General features: G+C 44.4%; 2 protein-coding genes across 9 annotated transcripts in view; both read left to right on the top strand.

The window, feature by feature from the left end:
* LOC143767225 (uncharacterized) overlaps positions 1–16353 on the top strand; it is a 385097-nt gene that overhangs the window by 230667 nt on the left and 138077 nt on the right. Inside the window, exon 1 of one of the 8 annotated variants that reach the window (XM_077255389.1) lies at positions 14141–14245. The exons of the other annotated variants lie outside the window; for them this stretch is intronic. Coding sequence (XP_077111504.1) covers positions 14200–14245 — 46 coding nt within the window. The 5' untranslated portion in view covers positions 14141–14199. Of the gene's footprint in view, positions 1–14140; positions 14246–16353 lie in introns of those variants that run through there. 8 annotated transcript variants of the gene reach the window in all.
* On the top strand, positions 6499–8486 carry LOC143767029 (uncharacterized). The gene is made up of 2 exons (XM_077255049.1): positions 6499–7174; positions 7257–8486. The coding sequence occupies exons 1-2, from the start codon at positions 6833–6835 to the stop codon at positions 8484–8486; spliced, it is 1572 nt and encodes a 523-aa protein (XP_077111164.1). The 5' UTR covers positions 6499–6832.

Below are 16353 nucleotides of genomic sequence, written 5' to 3'. Positions count from 1 at the left end.
CGGAGTTAGAACTTAAAACTGATGATTTGGAGAATCGTTCGCGCAGGAACAATTTAAGAATCGTCGGTGTATCCGAAAAGGCAGAGGGAAACAACCCCACTGATTTTATCGAGACATGGCTGAAAACTAAGGTTGGAGGGGAAAGTCTCACTAAATTATTTGCAGTGGAGAGAGCTCACCGGGTGCCGACCAGACCTCTGCCCCCTGGCTCCGCCCCACGGACCTTTCTAGCTAAAATCCTAAATTACAGAGACCGGGATATTCTGTTAAGAAGAGCCAGGAATATGGAGGAATTAACTATTGATGGCAACCGAATATCTATATACCCTGACTACTCCACAGTTGTACAGAAGCTCAGGATGAAGTTCGGAGAGGCTAAAAGACGATTACGTGAACTGGGTCTGGCTTATTCTATGTTGTATCCAGCTAAATTACGTGTGGTGGCCATGGAAAAGATCCACTTTTTTCAAAATCCTGAGGAAGTGTCCCATTGGCTGGATTTAAATGCAAAACGTATTGGAGCAGAAAAGACCCGCTGAGGAGGATCAGACGTGAACTTCGGGCTATTGTGATAGTTGTGGGAAGGGAGGAAAATTGAGTTGTTGGTTGATTTTGACATATTACTAGAGGAATCTGTTGTGTGGTTCCTGTGTGTTAAAAGTTGTGTTCGGCGGCGCAGCTGTTTTTATATTCTGTTTTTAAAGGGCGGAGGGGGGAGCGACCGAAGGAGAGTGCTAAACCTATTGGGAGTTGGTGTCGGCTATTGAGCCACTGCTGGGATTGCGATAGCGCCTTCCCCTTTCTCATAAAGAGAGGGAGTAGGAGACCTTATCTTGATTGGTATAAAGTTCAGGGGGAGGAAGTTTATTGAGGGAAGGGAAGGGTAGAGGGAAGGGAAGGGTAAAGGGAAAGGTTTTGTTTGTAATAATGAGGGCTTGGGGGGGAGTTTTGGGAAGGTGGGCTCAGGTTAGGGGGGTAAGGGAGACCAACGGAAGGAAGTTGAGAAATTTCACCACTATGCCAAATGATGGGAGATAAAGTTAAAATTTTGAGCTGGAACATTAGGGGTCTATCGAATGATACCAAACGTAAAGCTATTTTGCATTATATTTTGAAGCAGAGACCCTCGCTGATATGCCTTCAAGAGACTCATTTAGTTAAGGAAAAAACAGGTTTATTGCAGAAAAGATGGGTGAGAAAGGCATATCATGCGACATTCTCGGCCTATGCGAGAGGAGTGTCAATACTTGTGCATACAAGTGTACCGTTCGAGGAAGTAGAGGTGATAATAGATAGTGATGGACAATATGTATTCCTTGTGTGTAAAATATATGCTAGGTTGGTATGTGTCGTGTCAGTCTATATTCCTCCACCGTACTCAGGGAAAAAACTGCAGGAAATCTTAAATATATCTGGCAGGTGGGGAGGAGTACCATTGCTCATAATTGGGGATGTAAACAATATTATTGATGACCACTGGGATGGGGGGCAGCATGCTATGTTGAGGAAGGAGGGGAATTTAACAGCGTTTGGTAGCTATTTGAAAGAGGTGGCATGGAGGGACTTGTGGAGAGTTCGTAATAACGATACATACTGTTTCTCCTGTTATTCAGCGACATATGGCTCTCTATCCCGTATTGATATGGCTCTGGGTAATGAAGGTATGGATAGGTTGGTACAGGAGGTAGACTATATGCCTAGAGTAGTTTCGGATCATAGTCCATTGGTAGTAACGCTGCAAATTGAAGGTCCTGGGGAGATGACTAAATTGGGTTGGAAGATTAACCCCTTCTGGTTACAAATTCTTGACATGGGAAAGATCGGGGAAGAGATAGGGGAATTCTTTAAATTTAATGATGGTAGTGCAGCGAAACATGTGGTTTGGGATACCATGAAAGCTTTTTTGAGGGGAATATTATCTAAAGGGATATCTAGGCATAAAACACAAACAAAGGAGTCTGACAAAGTCATATTGGAGGAATTGAAGGCAGCGGAGGCTGCATTGAGTAATTTACGTTCTCAGGACACCATGAACCGTATGAAGATGGCTCAGGAGGAGGTTAACAAATTACACTTACGCAAAGCAGAGAGGGCGAGAGCTTTCCAAAGAGAGGTTTTTTTATGCGGAGGGGGAAAAGGTGGGTCACCTGCTATCAGTGGTGACGTCTGCCCAGAGGGACTCGACACATATACACGCTCTGGAACTAGAAAATGGTAGCATTGTAACACAGGGGGCCCAAATCCTGGAAGGTTTTAAGGGATTTTATAGTAAATTGTATGCATCACACACGGGGCAGAAAGAAGGTGAAATTGACAGATTTTTAGAGGAGGCAAATTTACCTAGGCTGGAAGCTGAGGATAGAGATTTGTTAGATAGGCCGCTTACGGTGGAAGAGTTGGAAGGTGCCTTGAGATCAATGGCGGGGGGGAAGGCTCCGGGAGCTGACGGCGTCCCTGTTGAGATTTATGATGTCCTTTCTGAAGAGTTGCTGACCAGATTGTTGAAGGTATTTGAGGAGTCACTGGAGAGGGGAATATTGCCTGCTTCCATGAAGGAGGCCACTATTGTGGTCATTCCTAAACCCGATAAAAACCCACGGTTGCCGGAGTCATACAGACCGATATCACTCCTGACAACAGATGTTAAGATTTTGGCTAAAGCCTTGGCGAACAGACTGACTCAGGTGATAGAAAAGGTGGTTCATTCGGAACCAATCCGGCTTTATGCCTAATAAATCCACTGCCATCAACTTGAGAAGGTTATTCCTCAATATGCAGATACCGGCGGAAAATGCTGGTAGGAGGGTGGTAGTTTCCCTCGATGCACATAAGGCCTTCGATAGTATAGAATGGCAATACCTGTGGTCAGTTCTGGGTCGCTTTGGGTTTGGGCCAGTTTTTGTGTCATGGGTGAGACTCCTATACTCCTCTCCAGTGGCCAAACTTAGGGTGGACAACACACTGTCGGAGAGCTTTCACCTATTTCGAGGTACGCGACAGGGATGCCCGTTGTCCCCGTTGCTGTTTGCTCTAGCGGTGGAGCCTCTGGCAGCGGCTATTAGAAGGTCTCAGTTAGTAAAGGGGTTTGTGTATGGGAAAATGGAGGAGAAAATTGCTTTGTATGCCGATATTTTGCTTTTTCTTGAGGGTCCTGGAGAGCCTTTAAGAAATGTGATTTCATTAATTGAAGGATTTGGGCAAATTTCTGGATTGACTATCAACTGGGATAAATCAAGTGTTATGTAGGTGGATAGGGAAGTGGATTGTACGGGGGAGGTGGAGCAGAATACGAAATTAAGGGTGGTGATGCAATTTAAATATCTAGGGATCCAGGTTTCTCATCCCCTAACTAGATTTGAGGAACTTAATCTTGAGCCATTGATAAACAAATTACGCGCAAAAATTTTAGCTTGGAATAAGTTGCATTTGTCGGTGGTGGGTAGAATAAATCTCCTTAAAATGGTTGTGATGCCACAGGTTTTGTATATTCTGCATAACTCTCCGGTATGGATTCCTATGACCAGGTTTCGTAAACTAAGATCACTATTTGGGGAATTGGTGTGGGGTGGGAAGAACCCTAGAATTAGGCAGGTGATACTGCAACGACCTAAAGATGAAGGGGGACTTGCCCTACCTAATCCCTGGTTATACTTTTTATCTGCGCAGAGCCAGCACCTTAGGGGATGGGGAGAAGGAATTGAGAAAGGTCAGGGATATGGTAGCCTGGTACATATTATTGGCATGTGGCCCTTGAGTCAGGGTCTAGAGGCAGGACTATTTAAGAAATTGGGAACTTGTTTTCACACCATTAATTTAATTCATAAGGTATGGCAGACGCTTAAACGCATAAGGGGAGTCGTGAAATTTACTGAGTTTTCACCTATCTGGGATAACCCCTCTTTTCAAAAATTTAATCATATGGAAGGAATGGGAGAGTGGAGGGACAAAGGCATTGGGTTGATAGGTCAGTTGATTCACAACGGGAATATTAAATCTTTTGATATGCTGCAACAGGAATTTCAGTTCCCGGGGTTAAAGTTGTATCAATATAGACGGGTTCAGCACGCATATCAGGCACAAAAAAAGAGAGGGCCTATAGTGATTCAGAAAGATCTAATGTTGGACTTTATACTAAATAACAACGGAACAAAAGGGGCAATATCTGAAGTATATGGTGATTTACTACATACCTTTCTAATGGATTACCCTATTAAGGCCAGAGGGAAGTGGGAGGAGGAACTGGGGCAAATAGACGACGATAAGTGGGAGTCTATATTAGAATACATACCCAGGCTGTCGATGAGTGAACATGGGAGACTGTCACAAATATATGTGATAGAGTTTACAGGACACCTGACATGTTGTTTAAAGCCGGGCTGAGAGACGACTCTGGGTGCCCTAGGTGCTCCCAATCTCAGGCGGGTATACTGCACATGTTGTGGCTGTGTCCCAGATTGTTTGCATACTGGGTTGTGGTGCTAAACCAGATAGGGGTGATTTATGGATGTTCGATTCCCAGGGATCCGGTGGTGTGTGTACTTGGGTATGTGGAGGAAATCCTTGCCGACGGCACAGCCAAAATGGCAATTGCTAGATTATTGTTCATTGCGAGGAAGGTGATCGCAAGGTATTGGATCAGGGAGGAACCTCCTACTAGACGAGAATTTATTGCGCAAGCGAATCATATTGTCCAGCTCGAAAAAAGTATATATAATAAGAGGAACAGGATGGGGTTTTTTCAAAAACTGTGGCAGCCATGGCTGGATGGGAACAACTGAAGGGTGGTGGTAAAATGATGTTAATTGTGCATATGTATGTAATGTGTATTCTCTTCCTTCTAAGAGTACTGTATGGCTGGAGTTGGTCTTTAAGGGGGGAGGGGGGTGGGTGGTTCTGTTTCTTTAAAATCAAAACATTAATGTACCCTGTTATTTAAATGGATTTTATTGTATCTCTTTTGCACAATAAAAATATTTGGTTAAAACAACCAGCTCAGCAAGTAAGTACTTCCGGATCGCGGCTGACACCGATAATAGCTGATCGGCGGGGGTGTCTATTGCCGCACCCTGGCCTATCACACATTTATCAAAAGGATCGGGCATCAATGTAAAAGTAGTGGACAACCTCTTTAAGCTGTGCAACAGAATGTCCTTTTTCCTTAAAATACACTATTCGACATGCAAGTAAAATTAAACCTTGATTTCAAAACGCCTACCTGTTTGGGGGTGAGTGAAACATTTCCCCTTAATCACATTGCATTGCGCACAATTCAAACTTTGAAAAGTCCCATTTGTTTTGGTTGATAAAAAAGTTTAGTTTTTCTCCCGGTGTCAGCGCGCACTAATTTATTCTTAATAATAGGTAGTCTTTTATGGCAAATTACGAAATTCTGAAATATTTGGGCATGCTTGTCCTAGGATATGCCAATGTTTTTTTATTATTATTTGATTCACCTTCTTATTGATTGGATGGAAATCTTTCCCAAAAGGTATATAGGTCATTTCTTTTTTAGTAGGAGTTATATCTTCATGGAGAAGATGTAAAGTGTAACCCCTAGAGTGATCGCATCTCGGCAAGTCTTGGTTCACATGTTACAAAGAGGTGGCCCATCCCATTATTAGTTTTTTTACAACTATTTAAAGGGAATCTGTCACCCCCCAGGACGTATGTGACTTATTAGTATGGGCATACAGGTAATAAAAAAAGTTAAGCTAGTCCTACCTGTATGCCTCATGTTAGCGGTCTTGTTGAGAAATGTTATATTCTTTCCTTATACTAATGATTTCTTCATGGCACCGCATGCCCTGGAGCCTGGAAGAAATCATTAGTGTAAGTCCCCGCCGCCTGTCTTCATTGTAATACTATCCCCTCCCATGCACATTAGTTATAGCCCCGGAATCCAGTGCTTGTACCCTAAATTCCCTCAGAAGTACATATCTCATCCTCCTTTCTATGGGCACTGCATTCAGGGATCTTCTGCGCAGGTGTCAGCGACTTCCGCTCCAGTGACCTCCGGTGTGCGCACCGATAATGTGCTCTCCCCACTTCCTCCCTGCATAGTCGTCGCTTTGTACACATGGTTCCTAGCAATGACTGGGCAGGGAGAAAGTGGGGAGAGCACCTTATCTGCGCAAACACCAGAGGTGACAGTGACTCAGCTGCCCAGAAGATCCCTGAGTGCAGTGCCCACAGAAGAGAGGATGAGGTAAGTATTTCTGCCATACTTTGAAAAATCTCTAGACTTTTTTTACGAACTGTTATTGATATGAGTAAGGGAGTTTTAGACAAGGTGACCATGTATGTAATTAAAATAATTATTTATTACATTCTATTTAAAACACCACTAAAAAATTCACAGTGTAGTAAAAATTCCTATAAGTCTGGATGACCTACAGCTGATGTACGGATATACAATGGTGTAGATCTGTCCAAAGTACTGTGACATATAAATCCATTTTTCAATACTCAGTATTTTTCTCGGTCTCCCATGACAGCACTACGGAGAGAGGGGATCCGCCCTTCAGGGACAGGAAACCTACAGATAAAAGGGCGGTACCTCTCCCTCGCATCAGTTGGTTTCCTGTCCCTGACAGGGAACCTCTCTATCGGACGGTACCTGACATGAAGACCGATGGACCGGGACCGGGCGGTCGAGTTCCGGCAGCGAGGAGGCTCCTGCCGCGGCTTGTCCGGCTCCCGAAGCCGCCACCGCTGGGACCGAGGGGTCCTTCAGGGTGAGCGAGGGGAGAACGCCGCCAGACTCCATAGGAAAAAGGGGCGCTGATCACCCGGAGCTCCTGCGCCGACCGCTGCACGCTCCGGGTGTACAAAGATGGCCGCCGCACCGGAAATGCGGCAAGGACTTCCGGGTCATCGCGCGCGCATGCGCAGTAAAATCTTCTCCCTGGGAGCAGGAACCGGAAGTGCGGCAGACGCCGGGGGATTGGCGCCGGTTACAAAAAGGGAGATTATGCACACATGGGTGTCGCACTTTCTCCCTGTAACCATGGAGGACAGCGACACGCAGGAGCTGCAGCCTGGACAGCAGCGCCACGCAAAGAGCACCAGGAGTGGATCTAGCAGCCGTTCCACACGGCGCAGCAGATCCGCTGCGAAAACTGATACTCCGTCTCAAGGACCTTCCTTACCAGGCCCGAGTCCCCCTCCAGAACCGGTACCTGCCTTCACATCCAGGTGGTGAGTGATCTTCGTGAATGTACATATTTATAATGGAGCTCCCTCTTCTCCCTTACTAGGGTAAGAAGAGCACGGAGAAAAGGAAAAATAGGGTCTGCCCCACCTGTAACAAAGCTTTACCAGTAACCTGGGAGAAAAAGCTTTGCAAGTCATGCATCCAACGCTTACTATGTGAGGAGACCCCCGACTTCGCTTCTGAACTTAAAAATGTGATCAGATCTGAGGTTCAGAATGCCCTTCTATCCTCCAAAAAAGAGGTGAAGAAGGTGAAGGAATCAGTACATTCCCACTCGGGCCGATCGTCGTCCGAAAATGCTGACTCGGACGATTCAAAATCCCTCCTTTCCTCGTCCGAGGAAGAGTCGGGCCGACATTGCTTCCCACTAGAGGAAGTAGATTCCTTAGTGAGAGCAGTTAGGGCTACTATGGGGGTGGAGGAACCCAAACCCGACAAAACGGCCCAAGATGTGATGTTTGGAGGTCTGGGACAAAAAAAGAGAAGAACTTTTCCCCTAAATCCTAATGTCCAGACATTAATTAAAAAAGAATGGGAGAAACCGGATAGAAGAAATTCCTCGGTACCCTCCCTTAAAAGAAAATATCCCTTCGAGGATGAGGCTTCCTCTTTCTGGGATAAGGCACCAAAACTAGATGTTGCAGTAGCCAAAGCCTCGAAAAAATTCGCGCTGCCATTCGAGGACATGGGTACCCTCAAAGACCCGTTAGATAAAAAAGCGGATACTTTCCTCAAGGGAGCATGGGAATCAGCTGGGGGTAGCCTGAGACCTGCAGTTGCAGCTACTTGCACCTCCAGATCCCTTATGGTGTGGATCGACCAACTGGAAAGTCAGATCAAAGACGGGTTACCCAGAAAACAATTGCTGGATTCGTTCCCTGCAATGAGAGCAGCAGCAGCGTTCCTGGCAGACTCCTCGGCGGACTCTGTACGCCTAACATCTAAGGCCGCTGCTCTTTCCAACGCTGCCAGAAGAACCTTGTGGCTAAAGAGCTGGCCGGGAGATCTACAGACAAAATTAAAGTTATGTTCTATCCCATGTGAGGGCAATTTTTTATTCGGAGAAACCCTGGATGACATCCTCCAAAAGGCGGGGGATAAGAAGAAGGGGTTTCCAAATCTGGGTCCGACTCCATTTAAACAGTCTTTTCGGAGCCGCAGATTTTTTCGTCGTAGACCCCCCAGAGAGCAGAATAAGTGGGAAGAAGGAAGGAGAAGGGATAGGGGTTACCTCTTTGGCAACACCTCCCGTGACAAAAAGTTCTCCAAATGACATTTATCCTCCGGTGGGAGGAAGATTAACATCGTTCCTTCCCGCCTGGGAAAAAAATTCCAACAACATCTGGATCCTAAATCTCATACGGTATGGCCTAAAAATAGATTTTGTGTCTTTCCCTCCCCGGAACTATGTGATAACAAAAACAAGATCTTCGGCTGCAGAACAGACTGCATTAGAGGAGGAAATCATGACCCTACTACAAAAATCGGTGATTCGGGAAATATCTCCTCAGGAGGTAGGGGAAGGTTTTTTCTCCCCTCTATTTTTAGTACCAAAAGCCCGACGGGTCCTTTCGGACAATCATAAATCTAAAAAACCTAAACAGATACGTCGTAAATTACAAATTCAAAATGGAGACGATAAGGTCCACTATAAAGATTCTCTTCCCGAACTGCTACATGGTCGTAATAGATCTAACCGACGCATACTACCATGTGCCCATCCACAATCAATCCCAAAAATTCCTCAGGATGGCAGTCTCCATAAAGGGCCAAATAAGGTTTTTTCAATACAAAGCTCTTCCATTCGGGATTTCAATAGCCCCACGTATATTTACGAAAATAATAGCGGAAATGATGGCCCACGTGAGGGAACAAGATATACTAATAGTCCCTTACCTGGACGACTTTCTTATCGCAAGCAACTCAGCACAAAGTTGCAGAGAAAAGAGAGACCAAGTGATGACCATCCTGACGGACTTGGGATGGCTTATAAACATAAAAAAATCGAAATTGGAACCCTGTCAAGTACAAGAGTTCCTAGGACTGACATTGGACTCTCGGGTCCAAGAATGCCGGCTTCCGGGTCCCAAAAAAGACAGCATATTGTCCATGATAGCGCGAACGTTACACAATCCCTCAATGACTCTAAGGAGGGCAATGTCGCTTCTGGGCTCTCTGTCCTCATGCCTACCAGCGATACCCTTTGCGCAATTTCATACAAGAGAGCTTCAGTGGCACATCCTGGAATGGCAATTGTTACTAAAAAACAAATTGGAAAGCCGGCTCACCCTAGATTCGTCAATTATTCATTCCCTTCTCTGGTGGGGAAAAGACCAAAACCTGTCAAAGGGAGTCCCTTGGGTACCAAACATCTCTCGGATAATAACAACCGATGCGAGCCCCAAAGGGTGGGGGGCCCACCTGGGGGACAAAATAGCCCAGGGAAATTGGTCAGATCAAATACTATTAGCATCCTCAAACCAAAAAGAACTTTGGGCGGTATATCATGCTCTTCTTTTTTTCCTAGCCGATATTCAGGGACACCATGTCCGAGTTCTTTCGGACAACAAAGTGACTGTAGCCTATATAAACCACCAGGGGGGAACAAGGTCTCGTTCACTGATGAGTTCTTCAGCCAAAATTATCAAACTGGCGGAAGAAAACTTACTATCCCTCTCGGCACTACACATCCAGGGTTCAAACAACGAAAGGGCAGATTACCTGAGCCGGACTCAGTTAAAACAAGGCGAGTGGTCCCTAAACCAATCCATCTACAATCAGATCACAAAAATGTGGGGGACACCAACAATAGACCTGTTCGCCAATTGCAAAAACAAAAAAGTAGGCAAATTTTGTTCTCTAAGCCCAGAAGGGAATCCCCAGGCTCTGGATGCTTTTCTGATTCCATGGACACACAAACTGACATACGCCTTTCCGCCAACCATTCTGATTCCAGCAGTCATTCGGAAAGTCAGAGAGGACAAAACAAAAATGATCCTGATTGCCCCATTCTGGCCAAAAAGAGCATGGTTTTCCTGGCTAAGGATACTATCGATATCAGACCCGTGGGTTCTACCGGATATGCCAGACCTTCTACATCAAGGTCCAATCTTCCACCCACAGGAGTCGAACCTCCATTTGACAGCCTGGTTTTTGAACGGGGACTATTAAGACAAAGAGGTTTCTCAGATAACTTAGTGGCTACACTCTTAAAAAGTAGAAAGCCCATCACCACTAAAATTTACGGGAAGACATGGAGGAAATTCCTATCTGTCTCCAAGGTAAAGATCCAGGACAGGCCTTCAATTCCTAAAATTCTGGAGTTCCTACAAAAAGGTCTGGAGCAGGGGCTGGCAGTCAGTACCCTGAAGGTACAAATAGCAGCGTTAGGAGCCTTATATAACCAAAACATTGCTGCTAACCCATGGGTAATAAGATTTATTAAGGCGGTTACAAGATCAAAACCCTTAGTTATTCAAAAAACACCCTCATGGGACCTAAATTTAGTCCTTTCAGCATTAACGGGCCCTCCATTTGAACCTATACAAACGATTTCCATAAAAACATTATCACTTAAAACTATTCTCTTAGTAGCTCTAACATCGGCGCGCCGAATAAGTGACATCCAAGCCCTCTCCTCTAATCCACCTTTCACTAAAATCTTGGATGATAGAGTCATTCTTAGACCCGACCCAGCCTATTTGCCAAAAATGGCATCAAAATTTCATAGGTCACAGGAGGTATCCCTACCATCCTTCTGTCCAGACCCGAAAAACGAGAAAGAGCTAAACTTCCATAATCTAGACGTTAGAAGATGCCTAGTCCAATACTTAGATTCCACCAGGGAGTATAGGAAGGAAGGCTCTTTGTTTGTCTGTTTTCAGGGTCCCAGAAAAGGATTCCGGGCAACCAAGGGGACTTTAGCCAGATGGATTAAGGAAGCAATAGCCTTGGCATATTCATCCTCGGGGAATACGATCCCAGATGGTATAAAAGCGCATTCCACAAGAGCAGTAGCTACCTCATGGGCTGAGAGGTCGGAGGTATCAATAGAGCAGATCTGTAAGGCGGCCACCTGGTCATCACCATCAACCTTTTTTAGGCACTATAGACTAAAGGTACCGTCACACTAAACGATATCGCTAGCGATCCGTGACGTTGCAGCGTCCTCGCTAGCGATATCGTTTAGTTTGACACGCAGCAGCGATCAGGATCCTGCTGTGATGTCGCTGGTCGCTGAATAAAGTCCAGAACTTTATTTGGTCGTCCGATCGCCGTGTATCGTTGTGTTTGACACCAAAAGCAACGATACCAGCGATGTTTTACAATGGTAACCAGGGTAAACATCGGGTTACTAAGCGCAGGGCCGCGCTTAGTAACCCGATGTTTACCCTGGTTACCAGCGTAAAAGTAAAAAAAACAAACAGTACATACTCACCTGCGCGTCCCCCAGCGTCTGCTTCCTGCTCTGACTGAGATCCGGCCCTAAAGTGAAAGTGAAAGCACAGCGGTGACGTCACCGCTGTGCTGTTAGGGCCGGAGCTCAGTCAGTGTCAGGAAGCAGACGCTGGGAGACGCGCAGGTGAGCATGTACTGTTTGTTTTTTTTACTTTTACGCTGGTAACCAGGGTAAACATCGGGTTACTAAGCGCGGCCCTGCGCTTAGCAACCCGATGTTTATCCTGGTTACCCGGGGATCTCGGCATCGTTGGTCGCTGGAGAGCGGTCTGTGTGACAGCTCTCCAGCGATCAAACAGCGACGCTGCAGCGATCGGCATCGTTGTCGCTATCGCTGCAGCGTCGCTTAATGTGACGGTACCTTAAATCTAGCCTCTGTATCTGACTTAACCTTCGGACGAAGGGTCCTTGAAGCAGTGGTCCCTCCCTAAGCTTAATCTCTGCAATTCTCTCCGTAGTGCTGTCATGGGAGACCGAGAAAGTCATAGTTACTCACCGTTAACGGTGTTTCTCGGAGCCCATGACAGCACCTGCTTATTCCCTCCCATCACGAGTGCGGTGAGCACCTTTTTAAATATAATTTGTATAATTTATATAATTTATATGATGTATATTCTATAGATTTAGGCACGGGGTTCCTTTATTAAGAAATGTTATAAAATAATGGTTTCTCTGTTGCAACTAACCTGGAGGTCCTCTGATGCTCTGTAAACCAACTGATGCGAGGGAGAGGTACCGCCCTTTTATCTGTAGGTTTCCTGTCCCTGAAGGGCGGATCCCCTCTCTCCGTAGTGCTGTCATGGGCTCCGAGAAACACCGTTAACGGTGAGTAACTATGACTTTCATACTCCTACTCCTCTATTTCTATCTCACTATCAGGCCTCTATCCCTGAGTGTGTGACAATGATCCAGGTGTACACTCCCATCATCCACTTGTGCCAAACTCTGCTCCAGCCTGATCATGTTGCTGTTGGTGCCATCACTGATTTACGGCTTGGTGAACCCCACAGAATTTCGATAACTGGTGGTGTGTTCTCAGCCTTGCTGTGGAAGATGTCATTATTTCTTACAGAAAGGGGTGCCTGCTCTGTGCTCACATGGGTAGCATTACATAGGGCACTCTTTCGCTCACTTGGCATTAAAGTGATCCTGTCAGCTGGATTGTGCTCAGTAACCTACAGACAGTCGGGTCAGCGCCGTTATACTGATTAAAATAATACCTGATTAATGATATGCCCGTGCTGCTGGCGGGCTGTCACTGTGCCATCTTGGAGGATGATAATTTTTTTTTACTTCTCCAGCAATATGGCACCTGCACAAGATCGGATTACCTCTTACACCGATGGCTGCTACTGCGCAGGCAGGCACCATTTAAAAAAATTTTTTTTTTTGTTCTATCTGAATAACATCAATCACAGTTATTATTAGGACAGTAAACATGCAATTATAGTGCATTGCAGGTGCCACGGCTGACATGTCTGCAGAAGGATTTTTTTTGCAGTAGGTACATATGTTCATTGTGTAAACCAGGGGGCAGGTTAGTGAGGGATCCTGAATGTTCTCTGCGCCAAAGAGCAGCAACTACGGCCATGTTCAGTACATCTCTGACACGGCTCGCTGTGCAAAAGGTTTGATCAGCAGCGATGCAGCCTTGCAAACAGAACCTAGGATAAAAACAAATTGAGCAGATAGTGTGCAGTAAGTAAATAAATAGTACAAGTAAATTATATCGGGTAGTTAGATGACACTATTAACACCTTCATCCACTAAGCCTGTTTTCACCTTCATGATGAGCCTAAATATTACAATTCTGCTCAGTGTCACTTTATGTAGTAATAACTCTGGAACGCTTCAATGGATCCCACTGACTCTGTGACTGTTTTCTCTTTACATATTGTACATCATAATTTGTGGTAAAATTTTTGATATGTCTTTTTTGTGAAACAATCGGAAATCTGGCGACCATTTCGCAATTTTAAAACTTTTAATTCTTATGCCCTTAAACCAGAGAGTTATGCCACACAAAATAGTTCTTAACATTTCCCACATGCCTACTTTACATCTGCATCATTTTTGAAATACGATTTTTGTTATTAGGAAGTTAAGTGTAAAAAGTTGAACTTCTCTTTTCTACACCAAAATGTACAAAACTATTTTTTTTTAGGGAACTTTGAATTCGAAGTGACTTTGAGGGCCTATGACAGAAAATGCTTAAAAATGACACCATTCTAAAAACTGCACCCTTCAAAGTCCTCAAAACCACTTTCAAAAAGTGTATTAATCTTTCAGGTGCTTCACAGGAATTAATCATATGTGGAAGGAAAAAAATAAACATTTTACTTTTTTCTTAAAAATTTTACTTTAACCCCAATTTTTTTACTTTCACCCAGGTAACAGGAAAAAAAATAACCTCAAAATCTGTTTTGGAATTTGCTTATACCTCACATGTGGGGGAAAACTACTGTGTGGGTGCATGGCAGGGCTCAGAAGGAAAGAAGCACCGTTTGAAATTTTGACCTAAAAAAAGAATGGAATCAAGAGCCAACATCATGCTGATTTTGGGGAGCCCCACAGGTGATCTCTTTTGGAAACTAGACCCTTCAAGTAACTTATCTAGATGTGTAGTGAACACATTGATCTCCCAGGCGCTTCACAGAACTTTATAGCATAGAACCTTGAAAATAAAAATCACATTTTTCCCACAAAAATGTTATTTTAGCCCTAGAGGTAACAGGAGAAAATGAAAAACAACATTTATTGTGCAATTTCTTTTGAGTACACCGATACTACATATGTGGGGGAAAACTAGTGTTTAGGCTCACGACAGGGCTCAGAAAGGTAGGAGTGATGTTTTGGAACGCATACTTTGATGGAATCGTCTGCGGGTGCCTTGTCGCATTTGGAGAGCCTCTGACATGCCTAAACAGTAGACCCCCCACAAGTAACCTCATTTTGAAAATAGATACCTCAATGAATTTATCCAGACATGTGGTGAGCACTTTAAACCCACAGGTGCTTCAGAGAATTTTACGACGTTGAATTTTAAAAATGGCAAAAAAAATTCCCCATAAAAATGTTTTTAGCCCTCACATTTTTCATTTTCACAAGAATACTAGAAATAATGGACCACAAAATTTGTGTCGCAATTTCTACTGTGTACACAGGTACTCAGGTACTCTATATGTGGTTGAAAACTACTTTTGAGGCATAGTGCAAAGCTCAGAAGTGAAGAAGCACCGTATTGGAGTTTAGATTTTGCTGGAGTGGGTTGAGGCTGCCATGTGACATTGGCAGAGCCCCTAAGGTGTCAGAACAGCAGAAACCCTCATAAGTGACCCCATTTTATAAACTAAACCTCACAATGAATTCACCTAGAGCTGCAGTGAACATATTGACACCACAGGTGTGTCACATAATTTTATACTATTGGACAATGAAGAAAAAAAAATAACATTTTTACCACAAATTTTGTTGTAGCGCCACATTTTACATTTTGACATGGGGAAATGGATAACAATGGCACCAAAATTTGTCACACAATTTCAGCCATTGGTGAGACTCGGGACGGATGGAGCGCTTTCTTGCCTTTTGGAGCGCAGATTTTCCTAGAATAGTTTGAGGGCTCTATATTCAAATTTCATAAGTGCTAGAAGAGCAGAATTCCCCTTCAAGTGACCTCCATTTAGGAAATGATACCCCTTTGGGAATTCATCTACAAGTGTAGTGACAATTTTGACTGAGTTTTTTTAAGAAACAAGCAGCAGGGGATGTTGCTGAATGAAAATAGCAAACTGCCATTGTAGTGCCCTTTCATTAAGCCCAGTTCATGCTTCCGGAGACACACACCCGCAAATTTTGCAGATTCTCATCACTACAAAAATGTTAAACATGTGGATGCTAAATGTGGTTTAGGCACACTGGCGCTCAGAAGGTAGAGGGGCGTTTGGATTTGGGAGCGGAGAATTTGCAGAATTTCTTTTGAGCTGCAAGGAGCCATTTTGCTTTTCCATAGCTTTTAAACTACCAGTAATGTGGAAGCCCCCTATAATTCCGTTAACACATGGAGGACCTGAGTGGGGACTTGCTTTTTTTGTGGATTGAGTTGAAGGTTTTAAGGGGAACATTTTGGATCACATTTATCCTGAGCTTTTACGGTAAGCACTTACATTAGGGTTTCAAACTAAATCTCTGAGTGACTTGATTCAGATGAAACCCCAGAGGGACTCCTTCACTATAGTGAGGCAACAGAGTTACTGTGGTCTCCATCTGGCCTCTGTTCAGCGTTGTCCTTCTTTTTAGCAGTGCACAAAAGGACACTGCCGGATCACTGACCAGACGGTGTCCACATTGTCTCCATTTGCCTCATTATAGGGAATCTTCCACCAGGGGTTCTGTCTGAATCATGTATTTCAGAGATTTACATGTGTAAGTGTAGAGCACAGGATGAATGTGAGTCGAGTGGTACCTGGACCCATAGACGCATCAGTTAGATGTGAAACGGCTTTCGTCCATAAGGATACCCGCTTTCCCACATCCAAGTTTTAAACGTATTTGAATAAAGGAGAATTTTATGTCAGAAAGAGTGCCACCGCTTACTTCTTTACGCCAATTTTTAAAGACTCTTTCCCTGGGTGGAGCACCTTTCAACCACTGTGTCAGCTAAATGCAAGCAGTTTCAACTG

Source organism: Ranitomeya variabilis, chromosome 4 (assembly GCF_051348905.1).
Source record: "Ranitomeya variabilis isolate aRanVar5 chromosome 4, aRanVar5.hap1, whole genome shotgun sequence".
NCBI lineage: Eukaryota > Metazoa > Chordata > Amphibia > Anura > Dendrobatidae > Ranitomeya > Ranitomeya variabilis.
Note: the sequence above shows the minus strand (reverse complement) of the source record. Positions and strands in the feature narration are given on the sequence as shown.